At 40.0% G+C, this 22,743-nt stretch overlaps 1 protein-coding gene across 2 annotated transcripts in view; it reads left to right on the top strand.

The window, feature by feature from the left end:
- The window catches only part of Reln (reelin), a 433,437-nt gene that overhangs the window by 124,143 nt on the left and 286,551 nt on the right, over nucleotides 1-22,743 (top strand). For both annotated transcript variants that reach the window (XM_087902405.1, XM_087902404.1), the window contains exon 3: nucleotides 10,392-10,527. In XM_087902405.1, coding sequence (XP_087758531.1) covers nucleotides 10,392-10,527 — 136 coding nt within the window. The remainder of the gene's footprint in view (nucleotides 1-10,391; nucleotides 10,528-22,743) is intronic.

Consider the following 22,743-nt stretch of genomic DNA (forward strand, 5'->3'; position numbering starts at 1 on the left):
GACTTATCTCATAAATATGTTAGGTACGTATAGTTGACATTGTGTACAGGAGAACTCAGAACACATAATCAATGAGGGAAAACAATTACCTGTACTGTGAAGATCCAAAAACAGTTCTGAAGGAAAGCCTCTTAGATGTGATCTATTGTCTCATACATGTAGTGAGTGATAAGAAAGGCTTTGCCACATCCAGGAAAGAAAGAAAATTTGGTGTCAGATTTAACCCTAGAGTTGTATCTTGCTGGCCTCTGTCCAAGCCGAGCAAACAAAAATAAGGCAATCATGGGGAAGGTAGAAGAGAAAGAAGGACAGCTGTAGAAAGCCTTGAAGGACTTGATGGCTGGTTAACTGGGCAGGAGGGGTAGAGACAATAGTTACTAAAGTGCAGGGCCTCATACTAAATATCTATATCTATACCCATATCTATATTATCTATCTATCTATCTATCAATCATCTATCTGTATCTCTATCTGTATCTATATCTATCTATCAATCTATCTATCTGTATCTATATCTATCACTTTGCTCATGATTCACCCCATTCTTCCTCCTTTGCTAAGGTGGAGACATGTAGCCTGGTTTCTCCCTATCTGACTTTCCTCGTGAGAACTGGACAGTGAAGTGTGCGGTATAAGGGAGACCTGGGGGGAGGCTATCGATATGCTTTAAACATAGTCATAGGGGACCCTCACTCTGGGTAAGAGCTGGTGGAGGCTCTGCTGCTTCCCATGTCGGGGCAGTCACGGTGTTGGTTCTATACTGAACCCTCCCCATGGCTTGTTGCATTGTTTTGTGCTCTTCTGAATTTTCTTCAAGTTTATCTGGCCCTTCTGGAGTAACTGTCTACTGTTTACGGGGTTCCTTCAATTAGACTGAGTTCTGTGGTTCATAAGTGAGAACGTCAGTAGACTGTACACCGGGCTTTTTTTTTAGATAACCTGTTTATACAAAATTTCATAGGAACTCCAAGAAAAGAATATTTTTAATCACTTCTTGGTCTGGTCTTTTGGCTAAGATCAAGTGTAAAAGCTTCTCGAGGGATTGAACTTATAGAAAGGAGGAGGAAGCGTGAATGGCACAGCACTTCACAGGCCTTGCCCTGGCAACATGCTGGTCACAACAGGAGAAGAGAAAAGGAGTCAAAGGAGCCACCGTGCCTTGGGGTGCTGGGCATGTAATGACAGAATGCCATGGGGGTTATTTGTTTTAACAAAGATAAAATGTTTGACAAGACAGTTCCTTACAGAGCTGTTCCTATGTGGAAGCAGTTACAGGTGATTTAGAATTAGCCTTGCTAGGGACACTTTTAGACCAGCCAGTCTGAAGGCACAGTTAAGATATCAAATCCTGCCTTTACATGCAGAGCCTTTCTGGGTCCAGCAGTGGTTACACTGCCTCTTGTTTACTATCTTGGCTCAGAATTCTTGCTTAGCTGGAGTGATGTGTAGCTTATTTAAAGGGGAGTTTTATGTGAGTTTAGTAGAGACAGAGAAAGACTGGAATTCAGTTTTCAGCTCTCTAAACAATGTTTCAACCCTTTTTGAACACTAGCTTAGTGACTTTATATACAAGTTGGCATATTAAGATGAGAATTGTTTCATGTAACCATTCCTATATTTCATTGGTTAAAACTTATTATCCATGTTACTAGACTTGGAGAGGTTGTTTAACTTGCTTAAGATCATTATTCCCCAATAAGTGACAGAGCCGAAGTCAATCAAACAGGGACTGGTGTGAAAAGCTCACCTCTCAGAGCTTCTAGAAAAGCTCTGAGAAAATGGGAACAGAGGTAATATTTCTCAGGGTTTCTAATGAACAAATGAGCTAGTCTTTGTAAAAAGAATAAAAAGCAAGAATTTTGCATCTTTAAGGATTAAATAAATATTAGCTGTTACTGTTTTTCCGATGATCTCATCCCTGCTGTGTTTGAGATTAGAAAATGGAGAGATATGAAGAGGTGAGATAGTAAGCTTTGTATTGCTGGAAGCGTCCATATGGAGCAAATGGTCATTCCTCTGGTAGCGAAGACAGCAGACCTGGGCGGGTGGAATGCGTTCTTGGAGTTGGCATTACTCCACCATGGCAGCGGTCTCAAGTTGGTGGCTCTGTCTTAAAGAAAGCCTTTTGGAGGCTCTTCTGAGTCCCCGATCTGGCTTGGGTTTATGACTCAGAACACCTCCTCTTTTTTACTTCTTTGACCTAAACTACCAAATATAACTCCTTTCTTGGGTAAAATGCAGCTTGTTAACTAGTGGTTATGTTGTGAATCAAACGTAAATAAGTTGAGGCCCAAGAATTGAGTTGGAACAGGGTAGTAAGATTATTCTGGACAGGTAGCTGGTGCGGTGTGGTGAGAGTAAAATGTTTGCTGGGCAAGCAGCCCACCCTAGCTCCTAGCAGCACACCCTAGCTCCTAGCAGCACACCCTAGCTCCTACAAGCACACCCTAGCTCCTACAAGCACACAGCTATTCAGGGAAGAGCCTGTTTGGTATTAGGAAAGAAGGCAGCAGAGCCCGGGGTTGGTCCAGCAAATCAGAGTCAGTAAAGACAGTGCATGCTCTGCTAGCTCTTTGGAAAGGGCGCTGATCCGCAAGCGCAGTAGCACTAAACATCTAGTCACTGTTGGCTTTGCTCCACAGGGGAGCAACTGTGACCTACAGCTGTCACAGAACTGGGACAGGTCGGGAGGAAGCCAACAGACAATGTAAGATAGAAGCTGACCTCGGATTAGATGCCCTTTACTGGTTCTGCTCTTCTTGACAAGTCACTGACACTCACCGTGCCGTGGTTCCCGAGTCTCTAAGATGGAGATTATAATAACAGCGAGCATACATAGCATTGTGAGCCATCCAGTCATTTCATCTGCACAGCCGTCCTGTTATTCTCCTGCCCATTTTCTTGAGGAAGAGCAAAGAGATTGAGGGACCCTACCAAGATTCCCTGGTTCCTTGGTATCGAGCATAGGTCTGTACAGGATCAGTTGCCTCCAGAGTCTGTGTACTCAGCTTGACCGTTTCCCAACAGCCCCTCCCATAAGATAAAGTAATAATATACGCCAAAGACACTGAGAAGACAGTAACTGTAGTGTTGGTTGGAGTGGAGACCCATCTCGGTGACCCTGATGAATGAGGAAAGGGCCAAGTTGATTAAGAATAAGCTCTGTTTACATAATTAATGAAGGATGTGGAACGGTGTACTTCTTGAAGCATCTTTAACATGGCCATCACCATACAATTCCAGAATGATTTTATAATTTATAGTTTTTTTGTTTCTTGGGCTGAAATATGAAAGCAAAAGTCTTCAATGTTTGAGAAAATGTTTTAGTCTCACTGTATGCTGTTCACCTCTTCTTCTGACCTGCTGCTTCCCAGATAAATGGCAACAAGCGTGTCTGAGGGAGATTCTTGGATTACATTTTCAGTGTATAAATCCCATCTACCTCTGTTGAAGTGTTTTGTATGTCGAACCATCGAAGGTGGCAAACAAGCCTAAGCCTGTAAGAATCAGCACTATGTTAACAGGCTATAGAATGCCTGAACGGAACTCCATACATCATTTTCTCCTTTTCTCTAAAGAACATGCTAACTTCCCAAACTAGGTTTTCAAAGCACTGTCTCATTAGTCGACGAAACCTTTTACAGAATGTGCACAGGATGAAATCAAAGGGGAAATAGAGATAATTATCTAACATATCCAGATAGTCTGGTCTTCTACATCTTAAGTAGTTGTAAGACAATAACTTTACTGGACTTTCTGACACACCATTTTACCAAGTATTCTTAAAGTCTTAGAAAAAAATCAAAGTAATGCCTGCAGTATTTTATCTGTCTGATTGGCAGGTGCATTTTTCATGCACCGTTCTGAACTTTTAATGCGCTTGCCCTTTGTCTCGCAATTCCTATACACAAGAAATTTTCATCTGAAATTCACAACAAGCAAACCAGGACACGTCTCTGACTCCTGATGCTAACTAACCATGGATACAGGCTTGAGTAACCCCAGACTTGAGTAACCATGTTTTCAATCCACAAAGCCTAACATGAATTTAATTTTCTCACAAGATTGTTATTTGAAGTATTAAAATCTTCAGTGTTGTTTTTGGAAGCAAATAAACCATATCTTATGAGACCAGGCACATTTTATTTTATACATTGGGGCTCATAGAACTCTTAGTTCTAGTTTTGAGGACCCCACAGTATGCACATTAAAAGATAGGGAAGTATTCCTCAGGGGAAAATGGGTTCATACAAGGTTTACTGACAAACTTAAAATAACTGAAGGCATGTCAGGGAAAATGACATCCCGGAAGGTACGGAAACGTGTGTCACTGCCTTTAAAAGGGATCATGGAGGCAAGTTTAGAATAATTGAAGACGTTATGAGATGAGCCTTGCAGCGGTGTGATATGGATAAAGGAAGCTGCTATGGGTTTCGTTCCTACCACAGTTTTCATAAGAAAACAAAGGCTGGATCGTAATAAACTAGTAATCTAGTGGTTTGTCCGACAATGAACTGAGATGGTCACGCTCTCTCCATAAAGGACTGTGTATATTAAAGTTCTACTGCTTGCTAATGTAGACATTAGGAGTAGTCTGTGCATATTCCGTTTTTCTGATGTGTGTATAAAACATCTAAAAGGAAAGAGTTTAACATCATGGAGAAACCAAGACAGGTACCTTATTTTGTAAAGCTTCGGAATTTGTACAGTAGACTAGTGTTCTTATCCCACCTCAGATCAGGAGACCCATACTCGTTTACTTTTGCTAAGAACCAAGTTCTCTTCTAAGTATTTTCTCAAGGGATGAAATTCTATATGAAATGTTTCATATGACAGTTTCTCTATAACCACAACAATGACTATAAAAAAAAACACTGATTAAATACATTAAACACATGGAGGCTGAATTTTCTCCCGTTTCCTTAAGAAACAACATAATTAGATTCTTTTATTTTAAATCTTTTCCTTTACAAGTATGATTAAAAACTCAACATGCAAATGTTTCCCTGCATGCAACAGAGGAAAAACTGTAAATTTAAATGTATTATTATCGTTAGATTTCAGATATCTCAAGAATAGGATTCCAGCTCACATATGTGAGTTTACATGTCTTTTGTGACACACACAGTCATTGAGGAGATCAGGGTAGATACAGCGTCCTGTGCTTTGTAGGACAACGAAATCCATTCTGACTGCTGCCGTCCTTTCTTATTTTTTTCTAGGTGTACCCTCATCATTAGGTCTGCATTTGTGCAGAATTCTCTTACCTTTCTGTTCATTCAAACTGTGCCGGGCACACTCTGGAGCCAAAAGAGGTCTTAGGGCTCAGGACCAGCATTTCACAGATGTCAAAATGAAACTGGCCAGGAGGCACACCCGACAATGGCTGCACATCTATGTATGCAAAGCTGAGGGGACTGTTTCATATTCTTAATGCTTATGTAAGAAAGGGAGATCCTAGCTTTCCCTCAAGACTCAGCACTACTGTTTCTGTCTGTAGCAGATGCTCTGGTCAGATTCCAGACCAGAATCTCCTTCGCTTACCACCTTATGGCCTTGAGCAAATTTTCTCAGTATCCTAACTGGTAGAATAATGTGTCCGTATCAGGGTCCCAGGTCATAGGAACTGTTTCTGCTGACATCCATTTTTACTATTGCCCTTGTACATATGAATTACCTTTATTTTTGAATTTGCATTTTTATCAGTACCGTCTAGTCAGCACAGACTTATTTTCTAGCTGGTTTAGTTATAATGTTAGTTTATTACTTCTTTCTCACTCATTCAAGTCATTTAGGGTAGAGTCTATTACTTCCATTTATTTGACATACTTTTGTACAGCTTATCACAATGTTGGCTGGAAGACAATGTTTTTTTGCCAACATTAGATTTTTTTCCCCTCTCTTTTCTATTTAAGTAACTATATTTCTAATGGTTGTAGCTCCATGAAGTGCTGGAGAGGTAGATATGGAAGGAACCCTGGAACTTGCTGGCTTGTCTCAAAGGAGGTAGACAGCCTTCCAGAGGGATGCCAACCATGGCTGTCCTTCTGCCTCCGTATGCATCATGCATACCCTATCACATGCATGCACACACATATACAGACACAAGGGTCCATAAAACATGCATGGGATTGTTTTAAGAGTAATGGGCAAGAGTATAGAATAATTTGCATTACTACAAAGACTGTGTTGGATACTTTTATATTGCATTGAAATTGATGATATGAGTAATTTTTACCCTAAGTTTAGAATTCTAGATTATGTTACTAGCAATAATAATATTAATGCTATAATTATTGCAAACAATAATATAATGTTCAGCAATGTATTATAATTTATAGCAATGTATAATTATAGCATTATACTATAATTTCTTAATAATATTAATAATAATTTTTAATGCAAGGTATTGCCTATAAATAATAATTGGTAAGTGACCTTTTAAAAATCCCCATTCTCGGGTTAGAGGTAACACCAAACAGTCAGGTTGGAGAATTACTGTCCTAGACAGCTGGATTCTCCAGAATCTTCACCTAGGACAGCCAGCTTACACTGCAGTCAAGTAGTAGGTGATCCGGACACTGACCGACTCTCTGAGAGCTATAAGGAATGAGGGCATGCTTGACCATGAATCCTATTACCAAGGCTTTGAAATCCTCTCTGTTCCGTTCATTTCCTCTCCCACATGATGATGGTTGGAACTTTTGTTTGACTTTGTGGCCAGACTGACTCTTGCAGCTGTGCCATATCTGCGCATTGGGTACCTGCTCCATGCCTGACGGGGAGGAGAGTAGCAGTTACTGAGTCACGGCTCCTGAGTCTGCTCTGGGCTCTCGTCCCTGGGAGTCTCATGTTCTCCCTAACTTTGTGGTTTCTCTGGCTTGATAAATTTTGTCTGCGATGCAGCTTTAAAAAAATTGAAATGAGAAAAGAACATCATTTTTACATTGCAAAGCTATCCTATTTCTATTTCTTGGGTCAGCTGTAACCTATTCCATCAACTTTCTACTGAGAAGATTCTGTTTCACTTGTGAAAGAAATGCATGGGTTGTGTTTCGTACCACCTTTCATTTTAAAGTTAATTTGTGTATTTAAACAGAAAATACTTCTTGACTATCTGTAACGGTCAGATACTGTGCTATCTGCTTGGATACAAAGATTAAGGTGGAGTCTCTCAATGGATGATGTGGGAATAAAGTCACATGCTGTGATGTAAGGACAAGTGGATTGCCGTAACATATGGGACAGGCACCTACCCAGTCATGGGGCTGGAGCAGTGTGTGGGCAGGGAAGTCTTCAAGGGCGTGTGTGATTGACATATCATTAGGTCCACCATGCTGACTTCTTTTCCAGTTTATCCAAGCTGGATCGACCCTTCCCTTGAAAAGAACATAGGAGTGAGACTATCGGAGATGACGGGACATATACTTCTATGTGTGGTGACCGGCACTCGGAGCTCAGACCCAGTAGACACATTAGGGAGAATGAGAGGCCAGATTGTGCTGAACTTCAAAATGGATTCTGAGAGTTGCATTTCTCTGGAGTCTGATGGGAAGCTATGAGAGGAAAACAAGCAGGAGATTGGGACAACCATGTGTACCTTTCTTTTTAAATTGTTTTTGTTGATATATTTTTTTCTCCACTTAACTCCCTTCCTCTCCCCTCCCTTCTTACCCTCTGCCATGGTGCCCAAGCTCCCAATTTACTCAGGAGATCTTGTCTTTTTCTACTTCCCATGTAGATTAGATCCATGTATGTCTTTCTTAGGGTCCTCTTTTTGTCAAAGTTCTCTGGGATTGTGAATTATAGGCTAGTTTTTCTTTGCTTTATGTCTAAAAGCTGCGTATGAGTGAGTACATATGATATTGGTCTTTCTGGATCTGGGTTACCTCACTCAATATGACATTTTCTAGATCCATCCATTTGCCAGCAAATTTCAAGACGTCATTATTGTTTTCTTCTGTGTAGTACTCCATTGTGTAAATGTACCACATTTTCCTAATCCATTCTTTAGTCGAGGGGCATTTAGGTTGTTTCCAGGTTCTGACTATGACAAACAATGCTGTTATGAGCATGGTTGAGCACATGTCCTTGTGGTATGATTGAGCATCCTTTGGGTATATACCCAAAAGTGGTATTGCTGGATCTTGAGGAAGGTTGTTTCCCAATATTCTGAGAAATTGCCACACTGACATCCAAAGATGCTGTACCAGCTTGCATTCCCACCAGCAATGCAGAAGTGTTCCCTTTACCCCACATCCTCTCCAGCATAAGTTTTCCTCAGTATTTTTTATCTTGACCATTCTTACAGGTGTAAGATGAAATCTTAGAGTTGTTTCGATTTTAATTTCTCTGATGGCTATGAATGTTGAACATTTTTTCAGTGTCTTTCAGCCATTTTAGATTTCTCTGTTGAGAGTTCTCTGTTTAGGTCTGTACCCCATTTTTTTATTAGATAATGTGTTCTTTTGATGACCAATTTCTTGAGTTCTTTGTATATTTTAGAGATCAGACATCTGTATGATGTGGGATTGGTGAAGACCTTTTTTAATTCTGTAGGCTGCAGTTTTGTCTTGTTGACCGTGTCCTTTGCTTTACAGAAGATTTTAAGTTTCAAAAGATCCCATTTATTGTTTCTCTCAGTGTCTGTGCTTCTGGGGTTACATTTAGGAAGTGGTCTCCTGTTCTAATGTGTTCAAGTGTACTTCTCATTTTCTCTTCTTTGGGGTTCAGTTTTGTAGTTGGTTTTATGTTGAGGTCTTTGATCCATTTGGACTTGAGTTTTGTGCACGGCAATAGATATGTATCTATTTTTATTCTTTTACATGTTGATGTCCAGTTATGCCAGCACCATTTGTTGAATATGCTTTCTTTTTTCCATTTTATATTTTTTGTTTCTTTGTCAAAAATCAGGCGTTTTTAGGTGTGTGGATTGATATCCGGGTCTTTGACTCAGTTCCATTGGTTCTTCTGTCTGTTTTTGTGCCAATACCAGGCTGTTTTCAGTACAGCAGCTTTATAGTAGTGTTTGAAGTGAGGGATTGTGATGCCTCCAGAATTCCTTTATTGTAAAGGATTGTTTTGGCTATCTTGGGTTTTTTTTACTTTTCCATATGGATTTGAGTATTATTCTTTCAATATCTGTAAAGAATTTTGCTGGGATTTTGACAGGCATTTCATTGAATCTGTAAGTTGTTTTTGGTAAGATTGCTGTTTTTACTATGTTCATTCTACCTACCCAAGAGCATGGGAGATCTTTCCATTTTCTGGTGTCTTCTTTAATTTCTTTCTTCAAAGATGTAAAGTTCTTATACAGGTCTTCCACTTGTTTGGTTAGAGTCACTCCAAGATATTTTTTGTTACTTGTGGCTATTGTGAAGGGTGATGTTTCTCTGATTTCTCTCTCAGCTTGTTTATCATCTGTGGAAATGAGGGCTACTGATTTTTTTAAATCTTGTATCCTGTTACATTAAAAAAGGTATGAAGGTAATTTATGAGTTCATGTGTTGTAGAAGTACTTTGATAGATTTTTTGGGGGGGTCACTTATGTAAATTATCATATTATCAGCAAATAGTGAGAGTTTGACTTCTTTACTGATTTGTATCCCCTTGATCTCCTTTTGTTATCTTATTTCTCTAGCTAGAACCTCAAGTACCATATTGAATAGAATGGAGAGAGTGGACAACCTCTGTTACATTGTCGTATTGTTGTTTATGAGAACATTGTGTTATACATATTTCTGTTTTCTTTATATACTTGTATAGCTTATTCATTATTTTTTCCATTTTTGCTAAATCAGACTATTTTCTGTGTATACCATTGTTAATTTATTCGTCCATCTCCTGGAATAACTTCTAGTCACTTCTGAGTGTTAGAAATGAACAAAACTGCTTCAAAGATTTGTTTTTATGTCTGTGAATGCAGGCTTCATTTCACATGGGCGAGCGGTAATAAAGCCAGCACTATGTGTTATGGTCATAGTATTTTCAATTCTACGAGAAAATTGTCTTCTAAAGGAACTGAAGAGTTTTTATCCTCACCAGCAGGCAGTATTGTCCATGTCGTTGGGTTGTTCTGATGCCAGTAGATGCCATGTTGTTGTTTTGGTTTGCAGTTTGCAGCAGTGTTGAGCATGTTTGTATGCTAATTGCCACATGTATTTTTTTTTTGGTACAGAATCTCTTCAAGTATTTTGTCTATTTTCTAAATAAGTTGTTTTCATATTGTTGAGTTTTTCGTCAGTCTTACTTGTGTTAAAATTAAGAGAACTCTTTTGTTACAGAGGATCGAAGGCATCCACCAAATGTCATTAGGTTTGGGTGGGTAGTAAACCTAATTTGGGGACTGTTTCATTTTTTTTTTGTAACATCCCTCCCTTTCTGTCTTGCAGGGATCATGTCTGACCACCAGTTTGGTAACCAGTTTATGTGCAGCGTGGTGGCCTCTCATGTGAGTCACCTGCCGACAACCAACCTCAGCTTTGTCTGGATCGCTCCCCCAGCTGGCACAGGCTGTGTGAATTTCATGTGAGTACCTAATGTGGATGTGGAAACATGGGGGGCAAATACTGCCTTTAGTGTGTGGGGCAAATACTGCCTTTAGTGTCAAGGGGCAAATACTGTCTTTAGTGTGTGGGGCAAATACCACCTTTAGTGTGGAGGGGCAAATACTGCCTTTAGTGTGGGGGCAAATACTGCCTTTAGTGGACTCACATAGAGTGCTTGTTATGTCTGCAGGTAGACTTCAATTAAAATCATTAACTGCAGCATTAAAATGAGGCAATGCTAGTTTGTAAAGTAGTTAATTTCCAATTATTTTTTGTTTTCTTTTGATTTTGTTTTTGTTTTTCAGGACAGGATTTCTCTGTGTAGCAACTCTGGCTGTCCTAGCACTCTCTTTGTAGATCAGGCTGGCCTTGAGCTCACTGAGATCCTCCCGTCTCTGCCTCCCATGTGCTGGGATTAAAGGCGTGTGTCATCATTGCTTGGCATTTCAACTAAGATTTGGTTTGCATATTTATTTATAAACTCCGTAGTTATTCAGTTCCAGCTAACAACAATGCTTTATAGACTAGAAGTCAGTGAGCAGGTAGGAGGAAGAAGAAGGGGAATGGTGAGAAGTTAAGATGTCGCTGAAGATGGGGGTTACATAGTGCAGGGTTGCAGCTGTATGAAAACCTCACCTCATGTGCTTCCCCTGGCTGCAGGGGTTGTAGCCCTAGTATGTTCGCTCTGTCTTTGGTAGAACACCATGGCAGCAGGAACAGGCAGCATGGAAAATTATACAGTTTGTTGAAGGAGTTGGGGATAATAATGAGAATATGAGAATGACGAATGTCCTTCAAAGTCATGTCCCCAATACCCTGCTTTCTTTCACTAGCTTTTACCTTCTAAAGTTTCTACAACCTTCCCACAGAATGCCACTTTCCTGGGGACCATGCCTTCAACGCATACACCTATAGGAGATACTTTAAATGAAAGCCACAACTTTAGGCATTTAAAGCCATAGGCTCCCATTCTGCTTTCTTCTTCCTTTTGTGATTTTTAATGCATTACCTAATGTCTTAGAACACATGGAATGCTAGCTGTGAAGACATTCAGTGACTGGCACCTAACTTAGCGTGTGCACGGTCTTTGTAAGGCTGATGGACTTGATAGCACACGCAAAATTTTAACCTCAGCACAGCCAATCTCTGGTGAAATTTTCATAGTTTTAAACCAAGTCACTCACTTTGAAACATTTTAAAAATTTTGCACCAAGAATTCAATACATTTGAGCTGAAATTCAAGGCAATTCTATAATGTGTTGTGGGTACCTTTCCAGTAAGTAATATAGGCTGTCTGAAGGGCCAGATAGTTACAAATGCAGCACACGGGCTGCGCTTACAGTCTTCCTTGTTTAAAAATCGTCGAGTGGGAGACAGAGGTGAGGCACGGTGAGGACGAGGGAGAGGTTGAAGGATCAGCTGTGGTGATCCACACAGACAGGGGTGACCATGAGCTTAGCATCGCTGTTTGTCACCTATTGATGACTCCGCCTAGCTGGTGTCGTCTCGTTTCCTCAATCTGTGTCTTATTGCTGTCCTGTTTATCTCAAACTAATAAACCTCAAGAAGAAAAGGGTGTGTAAGAGAGGAGTGAGGGTGAGCACAGGTAGGGACAGGAAGGAAGGATTCAAGGATAAAGCAGGAAAGCGAAGGAGGGACAGAAGAAGACAGAAGAAACCTTCGAGCCTTTTAACCTTAGAAATGATTGAAAAAGCCATCAGGGAAATAACAATGTTTAATTTACCTTATGCACGCCGTTCATCTAATTTAATCTAGTAATTCTCACAACAATGGAGCCCACTTTAGAGAATTACTCTCACTTTATAGATGGGGACATTGGAGTACAGAAATGTTGGATAATGAGTCTTAAGTCACTGTGAGCAAAACAGCCTGAGATAAAAGTGATTTTTTTTTCCACTGCTCTTACATGTAAGGTGATCACTTTTCTATTTTATTAAAGAGAATAATTATACCCATACCATTTAAGTCACATAGAATCTGCAGTGCAGCATCGGAACCTTTTCCACGTGTCTGCAGGTGTGGCCCACGGTTGGAAATATGCACAGTTACCCATGTCATCCAGACACCCAGACCAGCAGCACAGTTTCCCAGCTCAGCCAGATACCAAGAGGCACAAAAACTGAAAACAAAATGAACTGAGATATTTTCTATCTAAGATAAACTTGGATCAGCAAAGAGGGACCTGGGAGGGACCATACTTGATACTCCCAAGGAAATAACTTCTAGGGTGGTTGCTTTCAAAGAACTCTAAACAACAAGCGCAAAGATCATTTGAAGAGTTGAAGACACTAGCAGTTTCTGAATGCCTGTCAGGCTTGAGGTGGAACTGATACAGAGTTCTGGAACACTGCCTTGACTGTAGCCCGGATGCTTTTAACTTTTGATGGAAGCCATTCCAGCCTGCCTGGAGAATCCCATGAGAAAAATGGTAGTTGGATGTCCATTTATTTCTATCCATCAAAAGGAAATCCCACACTAATATCCGCTTTGTTACTTAAACACCTGAAATAAGGCAGTGACCCTACATCCCTGTCTGCTGGGAGTTCATTTGTGCCGCCAATGAGGGTGTCAGCAGTTGATACATACAGATTCTGCCTGGACCTCAAGACTACATGCAGTTTGCTGCAGGGAATACATTATCTCTTCCGTAAGTCTGAAATGATGTATCCCTACTGTGAGGTCAACTAGCTACACTGTTTTCTGAATAAGGAATTTCATCTGTAAATCTCAATTCTCTTTTTCCCCCCTGACGGTCTGATTTTCTTTTTTTATACACATCCTCCAATTTGAGACAATTATTTTCATGCTGCTTAGAAATGTACCTGTGAATGACAGGATAAAAACGTATATTATTCATCTGTAGAGGGAAAGGTGGGGAGCCTGGCTGTGGTTCGCACCTCCCGCCGGCCCTTGCTTTTTATCAGAGTCACACAGCCAATTAGGCTGCACAAGGTGACAGTCTAGCGTGTGCTCTCAGAGATCAGCACCTTGGCAAATGAGGTCAGGGCGCTTCTTGTGGATTTAATTTTTAATTGAGTGGAATGTGGTTGAGATACAATATATACATCAAATTCCAAGAAGGGTTGAAGAAATCAATTGTCATATTAATAGTGTGACATATTTTAAAAGTTTTGCCAATACTGGAAAGCGAAAACAGCTGTCTTCGTGTTTCTTTTCTCCATTCATTTGTTTCCACAAGGTAAGGCTCCTTGATTCTTTTAGGCTAATCTCCTAGGATCTCCTCAGGACCCCCATCTTTGTATCAGTCATAAGACCGCCAGAGGTGTAGGGATGCCTCTCAGTGTGGGAGATGGATATTCTGTAGCAGAATTCCACCGCAGGATAAACAGCTATGCTAGAGACTTTGCTCCTTCCTGGAGATACTTACTTGCTTTCCAGACAGTTGGGGAAAGTCTGTGGCAAAGTGCGGTCTTCCCTTTGCATGGCTTCTCTTTATAGGGTGAGGATGTCGAGAGTGTCTAGAAGGGCCTGGGGTTTGGAGGCAGAGCTGCCCTTCTCTGCCGGACCTTGTGGCTGAGGTGGGACAGCGGAACCTGGCACATCTGACTTGGAACCTCATGGAATGTCTGTGAAAGCAGACAATCAATGTCTACCAGCTTCTTGTGCTACCCTGAGAAATGCCTCTGAATCCAACCTTGCGTGATATTTGTGGGGAGGTTTAAGTTATTTCTCTATCTTTAGAGTTTATTTATCCAGCTTTAGAAGCCCCTAGTGAATTTTCATCCCAAAGTTTAACACATTTGAAATTAGCAATGGCAGTGACTTTGGAGAAACAGGTAAATAAATTTTTCCCTTGGCAGCGGACGCCCGATGGTTTGCCAATGTCTGTACACTTGGGTAATAGAGGAAATCACCGGAGTTATTTTTTGAACTTTACTTCTAGTTCAAAATCAGAATATTAAATCATGGGTGCAAATGGCAAATAAAATTCTTAATCCTTTCCCATAAAAATTGAAACAGCTAGTTTTGCCCTATATAACTTACCTAGGTACCGATATACTAGTAAGTGTATGTGCAGCCGTGTGCACATACATATATTCTAAGACTTGTTTGGAATTGTACTTGGTAGCACGGTAACTGCAAGCCGTGTACAACTGTTTGAATTAGATTAACTAAAATTAAATAAAATTTGAAATGTGGTTTCTCAGCACTGCCAGCTACATTTCAAGTTCTCACTCATGGCCTGTGACCAGTAGCTGTGGTCGCTGCAGCTGAGTAGCACAGATACACGCCATTTTGTCCCTTCCAGAAAGTTCCCTTGTGTGTGACAGGTTTAGAAAATCTGCTGAACCATATTCTCCTCTGGCATTACTTTGACATTTCTAGAAAGTAACCATATATTTCAAAGTATGATAGGTGCTTAGCACAGTCTGTTCTTACTCGGTGTTCTTACACGTGGAAGCTTACTCTCGTGTGCCTATTATTTAAACGATCTCATCTGGAGGGTAATCATTGAATATAAGAGCAATAATAGGGTCTAACATGTCGCTTGATGATGGTGGTGGTGTTGAGAGCAGTAGTGTTGTATTAACAGTAAACTCCACCTTTCGTGTGCTGGCGTGTACTGGCATGTACCTGCCATGCATTCTATGCCAGGAGTTCCTAAAAGGATTCAATAATAAATTTGACTGGAATTTTGACCTTTTACCTACTATCTTAAACTACTCTCCTATGGCACATTGGGAATGGGATTCATGAAGACAACATAGTACCTGGGAGATGCTTGGGATGGCATGAAGAAAGCCTAGAGGAATGTGTTGCCGTGCTCAACTCACAACAGATTACAGCTGTGTTTGAAGAGGGTTCTGACATCAGGGAAGATTAAGCTGATCCAGCAGGTGTTTCCCTGCTAAAATCATATAGAAATGGGAGCTAAGGCCATAAACGTTGAGATCTGTGAGAAGGAGACCCCACCAGACTCGAGGAGAAAGGAGAAATGGCTAGGCTGGCTGAAGAGGCAGAGCCGAAGTTGTCATGTCCTACAGATATTTAAACCCAGACTTAGGCCCTAAGTTTTGTTTCTTACCTGTGTAGACAGAACTGTTAGAGCCCCTTTAAAAACAGTAGAAGGCAAGAAAGGAGGGGCAACTGAAAGTAGGTGCGCTATATGAAGTATCCATTTTCTGGAAACACAGAGAGAAAAGGTTGCTATCTGCCTGGAGTCGTTAAGATAAGTTACTTATATTACTAACCCCTCAACGTGTGAAGAGTTGCTCTGGTGGTGAATGCTACCTGCCTGACAGGATCTACTAACACCTAGGAGGCAAACTTCTGGCCCTGCATGGCAGGAATTATCTCAACGAGGTGGAGAAGCCCACCCTGAGAGTGGGTGATGCCGTTCCCTTGTCCCGCGCTACCTTCTCGCCAGCAAGAACCACGCGGGACACATAGGATCCTTCTGCAGAAAAGCTTTATGTCTCTTGGGAGCTAGAGCATAAGCCACGTGGCGGAGACCCAGATAAGATGGAACCCAACCCTTATAAAGGAAACAGTCCTCGCTTCTGACGTGTCACTCTTGGATTGGTTCACTGCCCATTATCCCAGATAATGCCTCGGGAGTAGGCAGGGACGCAGCGGTAGAGAGTTACCAAGCACGTGCGCTGGGATTAAAGGCGTGTGTTACATCACCTTGGGGTCACAGAGGTCAATCTCTACCTTTGTTCCTAGAAGCAATGGAGAATGTGGTCCGGCCCTCCACATTCCCTGGTCTGCATAAAAAGGAGAAAGTTAGCTAAACACCAACATCCACTGCTCTTTTCCTCCTGACCGCAGATGTGCAGTGGTCAAATGCTCCAAATTCCTGCACTGACTTTCCTGCCGCAATACGTTATACCTTCAGCTGTGAACCAAAATTAAGCCCCTTCTCCTTTGAGTTGCTTACTTCAGGGTTGTTTTCTTTTTTCTTTTATGCATAAGGGTATTTTATCTGCCATGTATGTCTGAGCGGCCAGAAGAGGATGGCAGATCCCCAGGAGCTGGAGTTACAGAATCAAACCTGGGTCTTCTGGAAGAGCAGCCAGTTCTTAACTCCTGAGTAAAACAGACAGTGGTTTTATATCAATTGCTTGATATAAAACTCCATGTTAAGAATTAACATCTAGTTAATTTATAATGTTAGAAGGAGATAAAACAAGGAATAAGATTGAGCAACCTTAAGGAGATAGTGGAGGAGAATTTTAAGGACTGAGGAAAAGGTAAGCATCTTTTCTAACAAGATAAAGTAAATTAGCAGTGATACAACTGATAATTAGCCTTCAGAATACTACAACCAAAAATATCCAAGCCACCTAGAGAAAAGGTGTGTCACCTAAAACTTAGCAGGACCATAATCTTCTCATCTAAAGACAAAGAAAAACTATCTTCAAAATCATAACGAAAAACAACCATTACCCTGGGGTTCTGTGCCTGAAGTGTAGCAAATGTGAAAGCAAAGTAGATTTCAAAGCTATAGTTTAAAGATTTTTACTATACAAACCATTTTGAAGCAAGATCCTTAAAGAACTCGCTTTAGTAAAAAGATAAATCCAGGGGGAAAAAAAAAAGGTGGAAATGGAAGACCTCAAGGCATGGGGCACTCGTGAGGAGCAAGGCCATTTGGGGCACGTCCAGAATTTTAAGAATCAAATGTGGAAGTACTTGAGGAAATACTCACTGACAATTACTTTAATTGATGTAGTTGGACGTTTTTTTATCCGGACCATCTGCTCCCTGATACCGAGATGGAGAGTTATTATTAGTTATGAAAGCTCAGCCAATCGCTTAGGCTAGCTAGCTCGCTCGCTCTTATAACTTATATCAGCCCATATCTTTCCATCTGTGTTGTCAGAAGGCTCATGGCTTTTACCTGCCCTCCCACATGTCTGTTCCCCTGAGTCAGGCTGGCAACTCTGCCTGTCTTCTACCCAGCATCCTCTGTGCCTGGAAATCCTGCCTAGCAATTGGCCATTCAGCTTTTTGATTAAACCAATCAGAATGAAACATCTTCACAGTCCAAAAGGGTTATTCCATATCCATTTGCTTTAATTTTAAACCAATGGATAATCAAACTACAATGCAATATCGTGTTTGAGTTCAAAGACGGGAGAAAATATATTATTAAATACCTTCAAATTAACTTGAAAGATTATAGCCTTAAAGATATAAAGTTAAAAGTGGATATGAAGTTAGAACTTTCAAAGGAAGAAGAAGATTAGGAATTTAATTTTTACATCATTTAAAAATTATGGAAGTATAAAATGTAGCAGACCCTTAAACAAGTCTAAGTCCACCAGGGACTACAATGACCACAAACAGGTGAAAATTTACATTTGAAATTAACTTTCAGAATATCATTTCAAAATTGTAGCAGTATGCTTCTGAAAGTCAATCCTAAGCACAAGCTACAAAAAGAGAGCTAAAAGAAGGCTACCAGGCAAGAGCCTTACAAAATCAATTAAGTTTTGCTACATTAACCAGAAAAGTGTAAAAATGTATTAACTTCTTAAGAACAAGATAGTTTCCGTGTAAACAGAGCTGAAGCAAACATTTAAAACTGGAAAATACCTTTTATATGGCCGAATACTGAGTGCATATTCCCAACATTTAAATCACAAATAGCATTATTAAATTCTTTAAAACATGCTTGTTGAAAAGATGAAGAAGAAAAAGTGTTGGAGAAGACACAGACAAAGGGAATATCTTTTGGAGAGTCCTAAAAACAATTTGAGTAGAGCTACCATATGCCCAAGCAGTCTGCTTGTGGTTGCACATTCACAGGTAATAAAATGGATACGCTAAAGGAGTGTTTGCACCCTCGCGTTGATTATACAGTCTTCATAATATGTAAGATGTGGAAATAACTGATATCCACCAACAGGTAAAGGCCACGTGATCTCCATGCACATTGGAATGCTCTTCATTCTTACGGGGGCAGTCTGTTGTTTGTAACATGGTGGCCATGGAGGAACACATACTCATGGCAGTAAGGCAGGCTCAGACACAAACGGCACACGCTCCCACTTACACGTAGATTCTTTACGACGTTGGACTCTGAATTGCTGAGTGTGTCAGAATCGTTATCAGAGGATGGAGGTGGGCTTGGGCGTGTAGAGGAGAGAAGGTTTGGTCAAATGACCCAAAATTTCAGATGAAAGGGAGTTTGTGATCTATTGTACAGCAAAATGGAGAAACGCCAACAATTATAATATTAAAACATTTCAGAATAACTGAATTTCCAGTGTTTCACCATAGGCTATAAGCAATGATTGATTCACTTGCTTGAATACATCAAGACATCACACTATGCCAATAAGTAAATTTAATCTAGTTTATCAATCCAATATAGTATTAATTGGGGATTAACAAATATTCATTGAATGGGTATGTGAATGCATGGTATATGCCAAAGAATTAGAATATCTTGGTTTTCCCTCCAGGCGTGCGCTGGTAGCAGCAGGCTTTGTAATATGTTAATTGTTTGGGGAAATATCGACTTGGGCATTTGATAATAATCTCTCAGCAGTTCAAATTTTCTGATCTATAGTTTTTCTCTAGCAATTCCAGGGACATTACATAAATTATTCTAAGTATTAATTCTGATATTTGAACATTCTAGTACATGACTGTATTGTTTAGTAAACTGATTGAACTCCCACTTTTCAATGCTAAATAAAGGTTATTTAAATAATAAATAAATAAATAATCGGATGGTTCAAGTCCACGGAAAGGATTGCTATTATTGCTTTTTGCTTTATTTGGGATTTATTCTTTAAAATTTTGAGAAACTATACATGCAAAACACAATTTTTAACTCAAACAATTAAGTCAGTCTATGCTTAAAATTCTTTTGTTTATGAAATAAACATCAAACAAAAACACCTTACAGCACTAACATAGCTTTTAGTCACTGACGCCGGAAGGTCCTAGCTGGAGTCCAGTGTAAGGGGGTACCCTTCCCCTTCGTGTTTGTGGATGGGATTATGAAGAATGCTCTCATTATCTGAGCTGTATGTTTTAAAGAGCAATATTCTGAGTTCTGTAGGAAAGACAGACAGTGAAAATGCTTCTAATTAAAACATAGACTATGGCTGCAAGGTAGCTAAAATGGCTGTCCCTTCGCCAGACCCCTATTTAGTTAAAATAGTATGTTGGAAGTGTCTCTAAAGCTAAGCCACATAAGCCCTTCCAAATCCGCCTGCAGGCATTAAAGCTCAGATTGGAGATGGCACCCTTATTTGCTAAGTGCAGAGACGGTTACAAAAGCGCTTTTCTCACTCTGAGGATAAAAGCCGGAATATACTCTCATTTTGGCGACTGCCTGGCTCATCTCACCACCATCATTCTGATTTGGCTCAAACCCAAAAAGTAGCAAGTCAGTACTTACATGTCTATGGATCAAAATTAGATGAAAAATTGCTGTTTCTCATCTCCAAACCTATTTGCCGCACATTTTATAACCCTCAAGATGCCTTTTGTAATATGTGATAACGTAGCATCTGCCTAGAACGAGATTACTTTAATTATGGACTCAATGTCCTATTTTCTGCAAGTGATCCCCCGAGACGGGCTTCCCGCGGAAGGAGAAGTACAAGGATACACATTAAAGCCCGACGTCAACCCCGAAGACATGGTTAACGTGTGGCAAGGGCACCCATAAACTCCTTCATTTCCTCGTCTGCGCTGTGAGGGAGGAGTCCAGAGTGATAGGTTTTTAATTATTCTCGCATCTGCTGTTGTGATTTGGCATGGTAAGGGCAAGGTGAGCTTACCAGGTAACAAAATCTCAGACGAGTCTGCATGGAAAACATACTCTATTAAGCAGCATTAGCATCGTCCAAAATTTGTTCTGTTTCTTTTATATATATATTTATGTGTCAGTTTTCTCAACGAAGAAACAAGATGCTTTAATTTCTAATAATTCTTAAATTAAAATGTTGGGTAGAACATACTTTCCTTTCATGTTTGCTTTCAAGCTGAAAAATACTTGTGTTTTGTTAGGTAAGTGGTTTGCCTGTCAGTCCAGTTCTGGCTAACATATTGACTGCCTTATTATTAAGACTTCTTTGCCAACCAGAATAATGAATTTCACTTAGAATCAACATGGATAGCTTGCGTGTGTCCACCACAAATCTTAATACCATTCCACCAACTCAACATTATGAACGGGTGCTTAGAGGAAACGGTTACCTTTCTTTACCAGTCATGAGAAGAAGGCTCATGGGAGTCTCCAGAGCATAACCACACCCACATCCGGGTCACACGGAATCTGTCTGGCTCCTCAAAAAGGAAAACTGAAAAAGTGTTAATATTTGACATTTTTGGAAGGTTAAAGATTGTAGAAGACTAACTATGGGAATAAAGTTTAAACTGGAAACAAACAAAAAAAAACATTTAAGCCAGGATTTGGCATGAAAGGATTTTGTGTGTATGAAGGAAAACACACACACACACACACACACACACACACACCAAAAAAACTGCACCTACAATCACCTTAGGCAAAAACATCTAATCTTTAAAAATTTTTTATGATGACATTATTTTTTTCTGGTTTAGAAATGAAATGCTACTAATATTTCATGCTTTGATAAAGAAATTAAAATCAATATAAGGGATCTTTTTTATTTGAAACTTCTTTTCAAAAAATTTATTCTTTCATATTTTGAAATTATAATATAATTGCACCATTTACCCCTTTCCCTTTCCTCCCTCCAACTCCCCCCCCATATATACCCTTCCTTACCCTCTTTCAAATTCATGGATTCTTTTCTTCATTAATTGTTGTTATATACACATATATTCACATATATATGTGTGTGTATATATATATATATTCTTTTTATTATTATTTTATTGAGCTCTACATTTTTCTCTGCTCCCCTCCCTGTTTCTCCCCTCCCAGTTTCTCCCCTCCCCTTCAACCCTCCTCCAAGGTCCCCATGCTCCCAATTTACTCAGGAGATCTTGTCTTTTTCTACATCCCATGTAGATTAGATCCATGTAAGTCTCTCTTAGGGTCCTCATTGTTGTCTAGGTTCTCTGGGATTGTGATTTGTGGGCTGGTTTTCTTTGCTTTATGTTTAAAAACCACCTATGAGTGAGTATATGTAACAGTTGTCTTTCTGTATCTGGGTTACCTCACTCAAAATGATGTTTTCTAGCTCTATCCATTTGCCTGCAAAATTCAAGATATTGGTATTTTTTCTACTGTGTAGTACTCCATTGTGTAAATGTACCACACTTTCCTTATCCATTCTTCAGTCGAGGGGCATTTAGGTTGTTTCCAGGTTCTGGCTATGACAAACAAAGCTGCTATTAATATAGTTGAGCACATGTCCTTGTGGCACAATTGAGCATCCTTTGGATATATACCCAAAAGTGGTATTACTGGGTCCTGAGGAAGGTTGTTTCCTAATTTTCTGAGAAACCTCCACACTGACATCCAAAGGGGTTGTACCAGCTTGCATACCCACCATCAGTGCAAGAGTTTTCCCTATACCCCACAATCTCTCCAGCATAAGTTGTCATCAATGTTTTTTATCTTGGTCATTCTTACAGGTGTAAGATGGAATCTCAGAGTTGTTTTTATTTGCATTTCTCTGATGACTAAGGATGTTGAACATTTTCTTAGTGTCTTTCAGCCATTTTAGATTCCTCTGTTGAGAGTTCTCTGTTTAGATCTGTACTCCATTTTTTATTGGATTGTTTGTTCTTATGATGACCAATTTCTTGAGTTCTTTGTATATTTGAGATCAGACCTCTGACTGATGGGGGGTTAGTGAAGATCTTTTCCCATTCTGTAGGCTGTCATTTTATTGTTTCTCTCAGTGTCTATGCTGCTGTGGTTATATTTAGGAAGTGGTCTCCTGTGCCAATGCATTCAAGTATACTTCCCACTTTCTCTTCTATGAGGTTCAGTGAGGCTGGCTTTATGTTGAGGTCTTTGATCCATTTGAACTTGAGTTTTGTGCATGGTGATAGATATGGGTCTATTTTCATTCTTCTACATGTTGATGTCCAGTTATGCCATCACCATTTGTTGAATATGCTTTCTTTTTTCCATTTTATATTTTTTGCTTCTTTGTCAAAAATCAGGTGTTCGAAGGTGTGTGGATTAATATCTGGGTCCTCAGTTCAGTTCCATTGGTCCTCCTGTCTGTTTTTATGCCAATGCCAG

The sequence above is a fragment of the Myodes glareolus genome, chromosome 27 (genome assembly GCF_982192425.1).
Source record: "Myodes glareolus chromosome 27, mMyoGla1.1, whole genome shotgun sequence".
Taxonomy (NCBI): Eukaryota; Metazoa; Chordata; class Mammalia; order Rodentia; family Cricetidae; genus Myodes; species Myodes glareolus.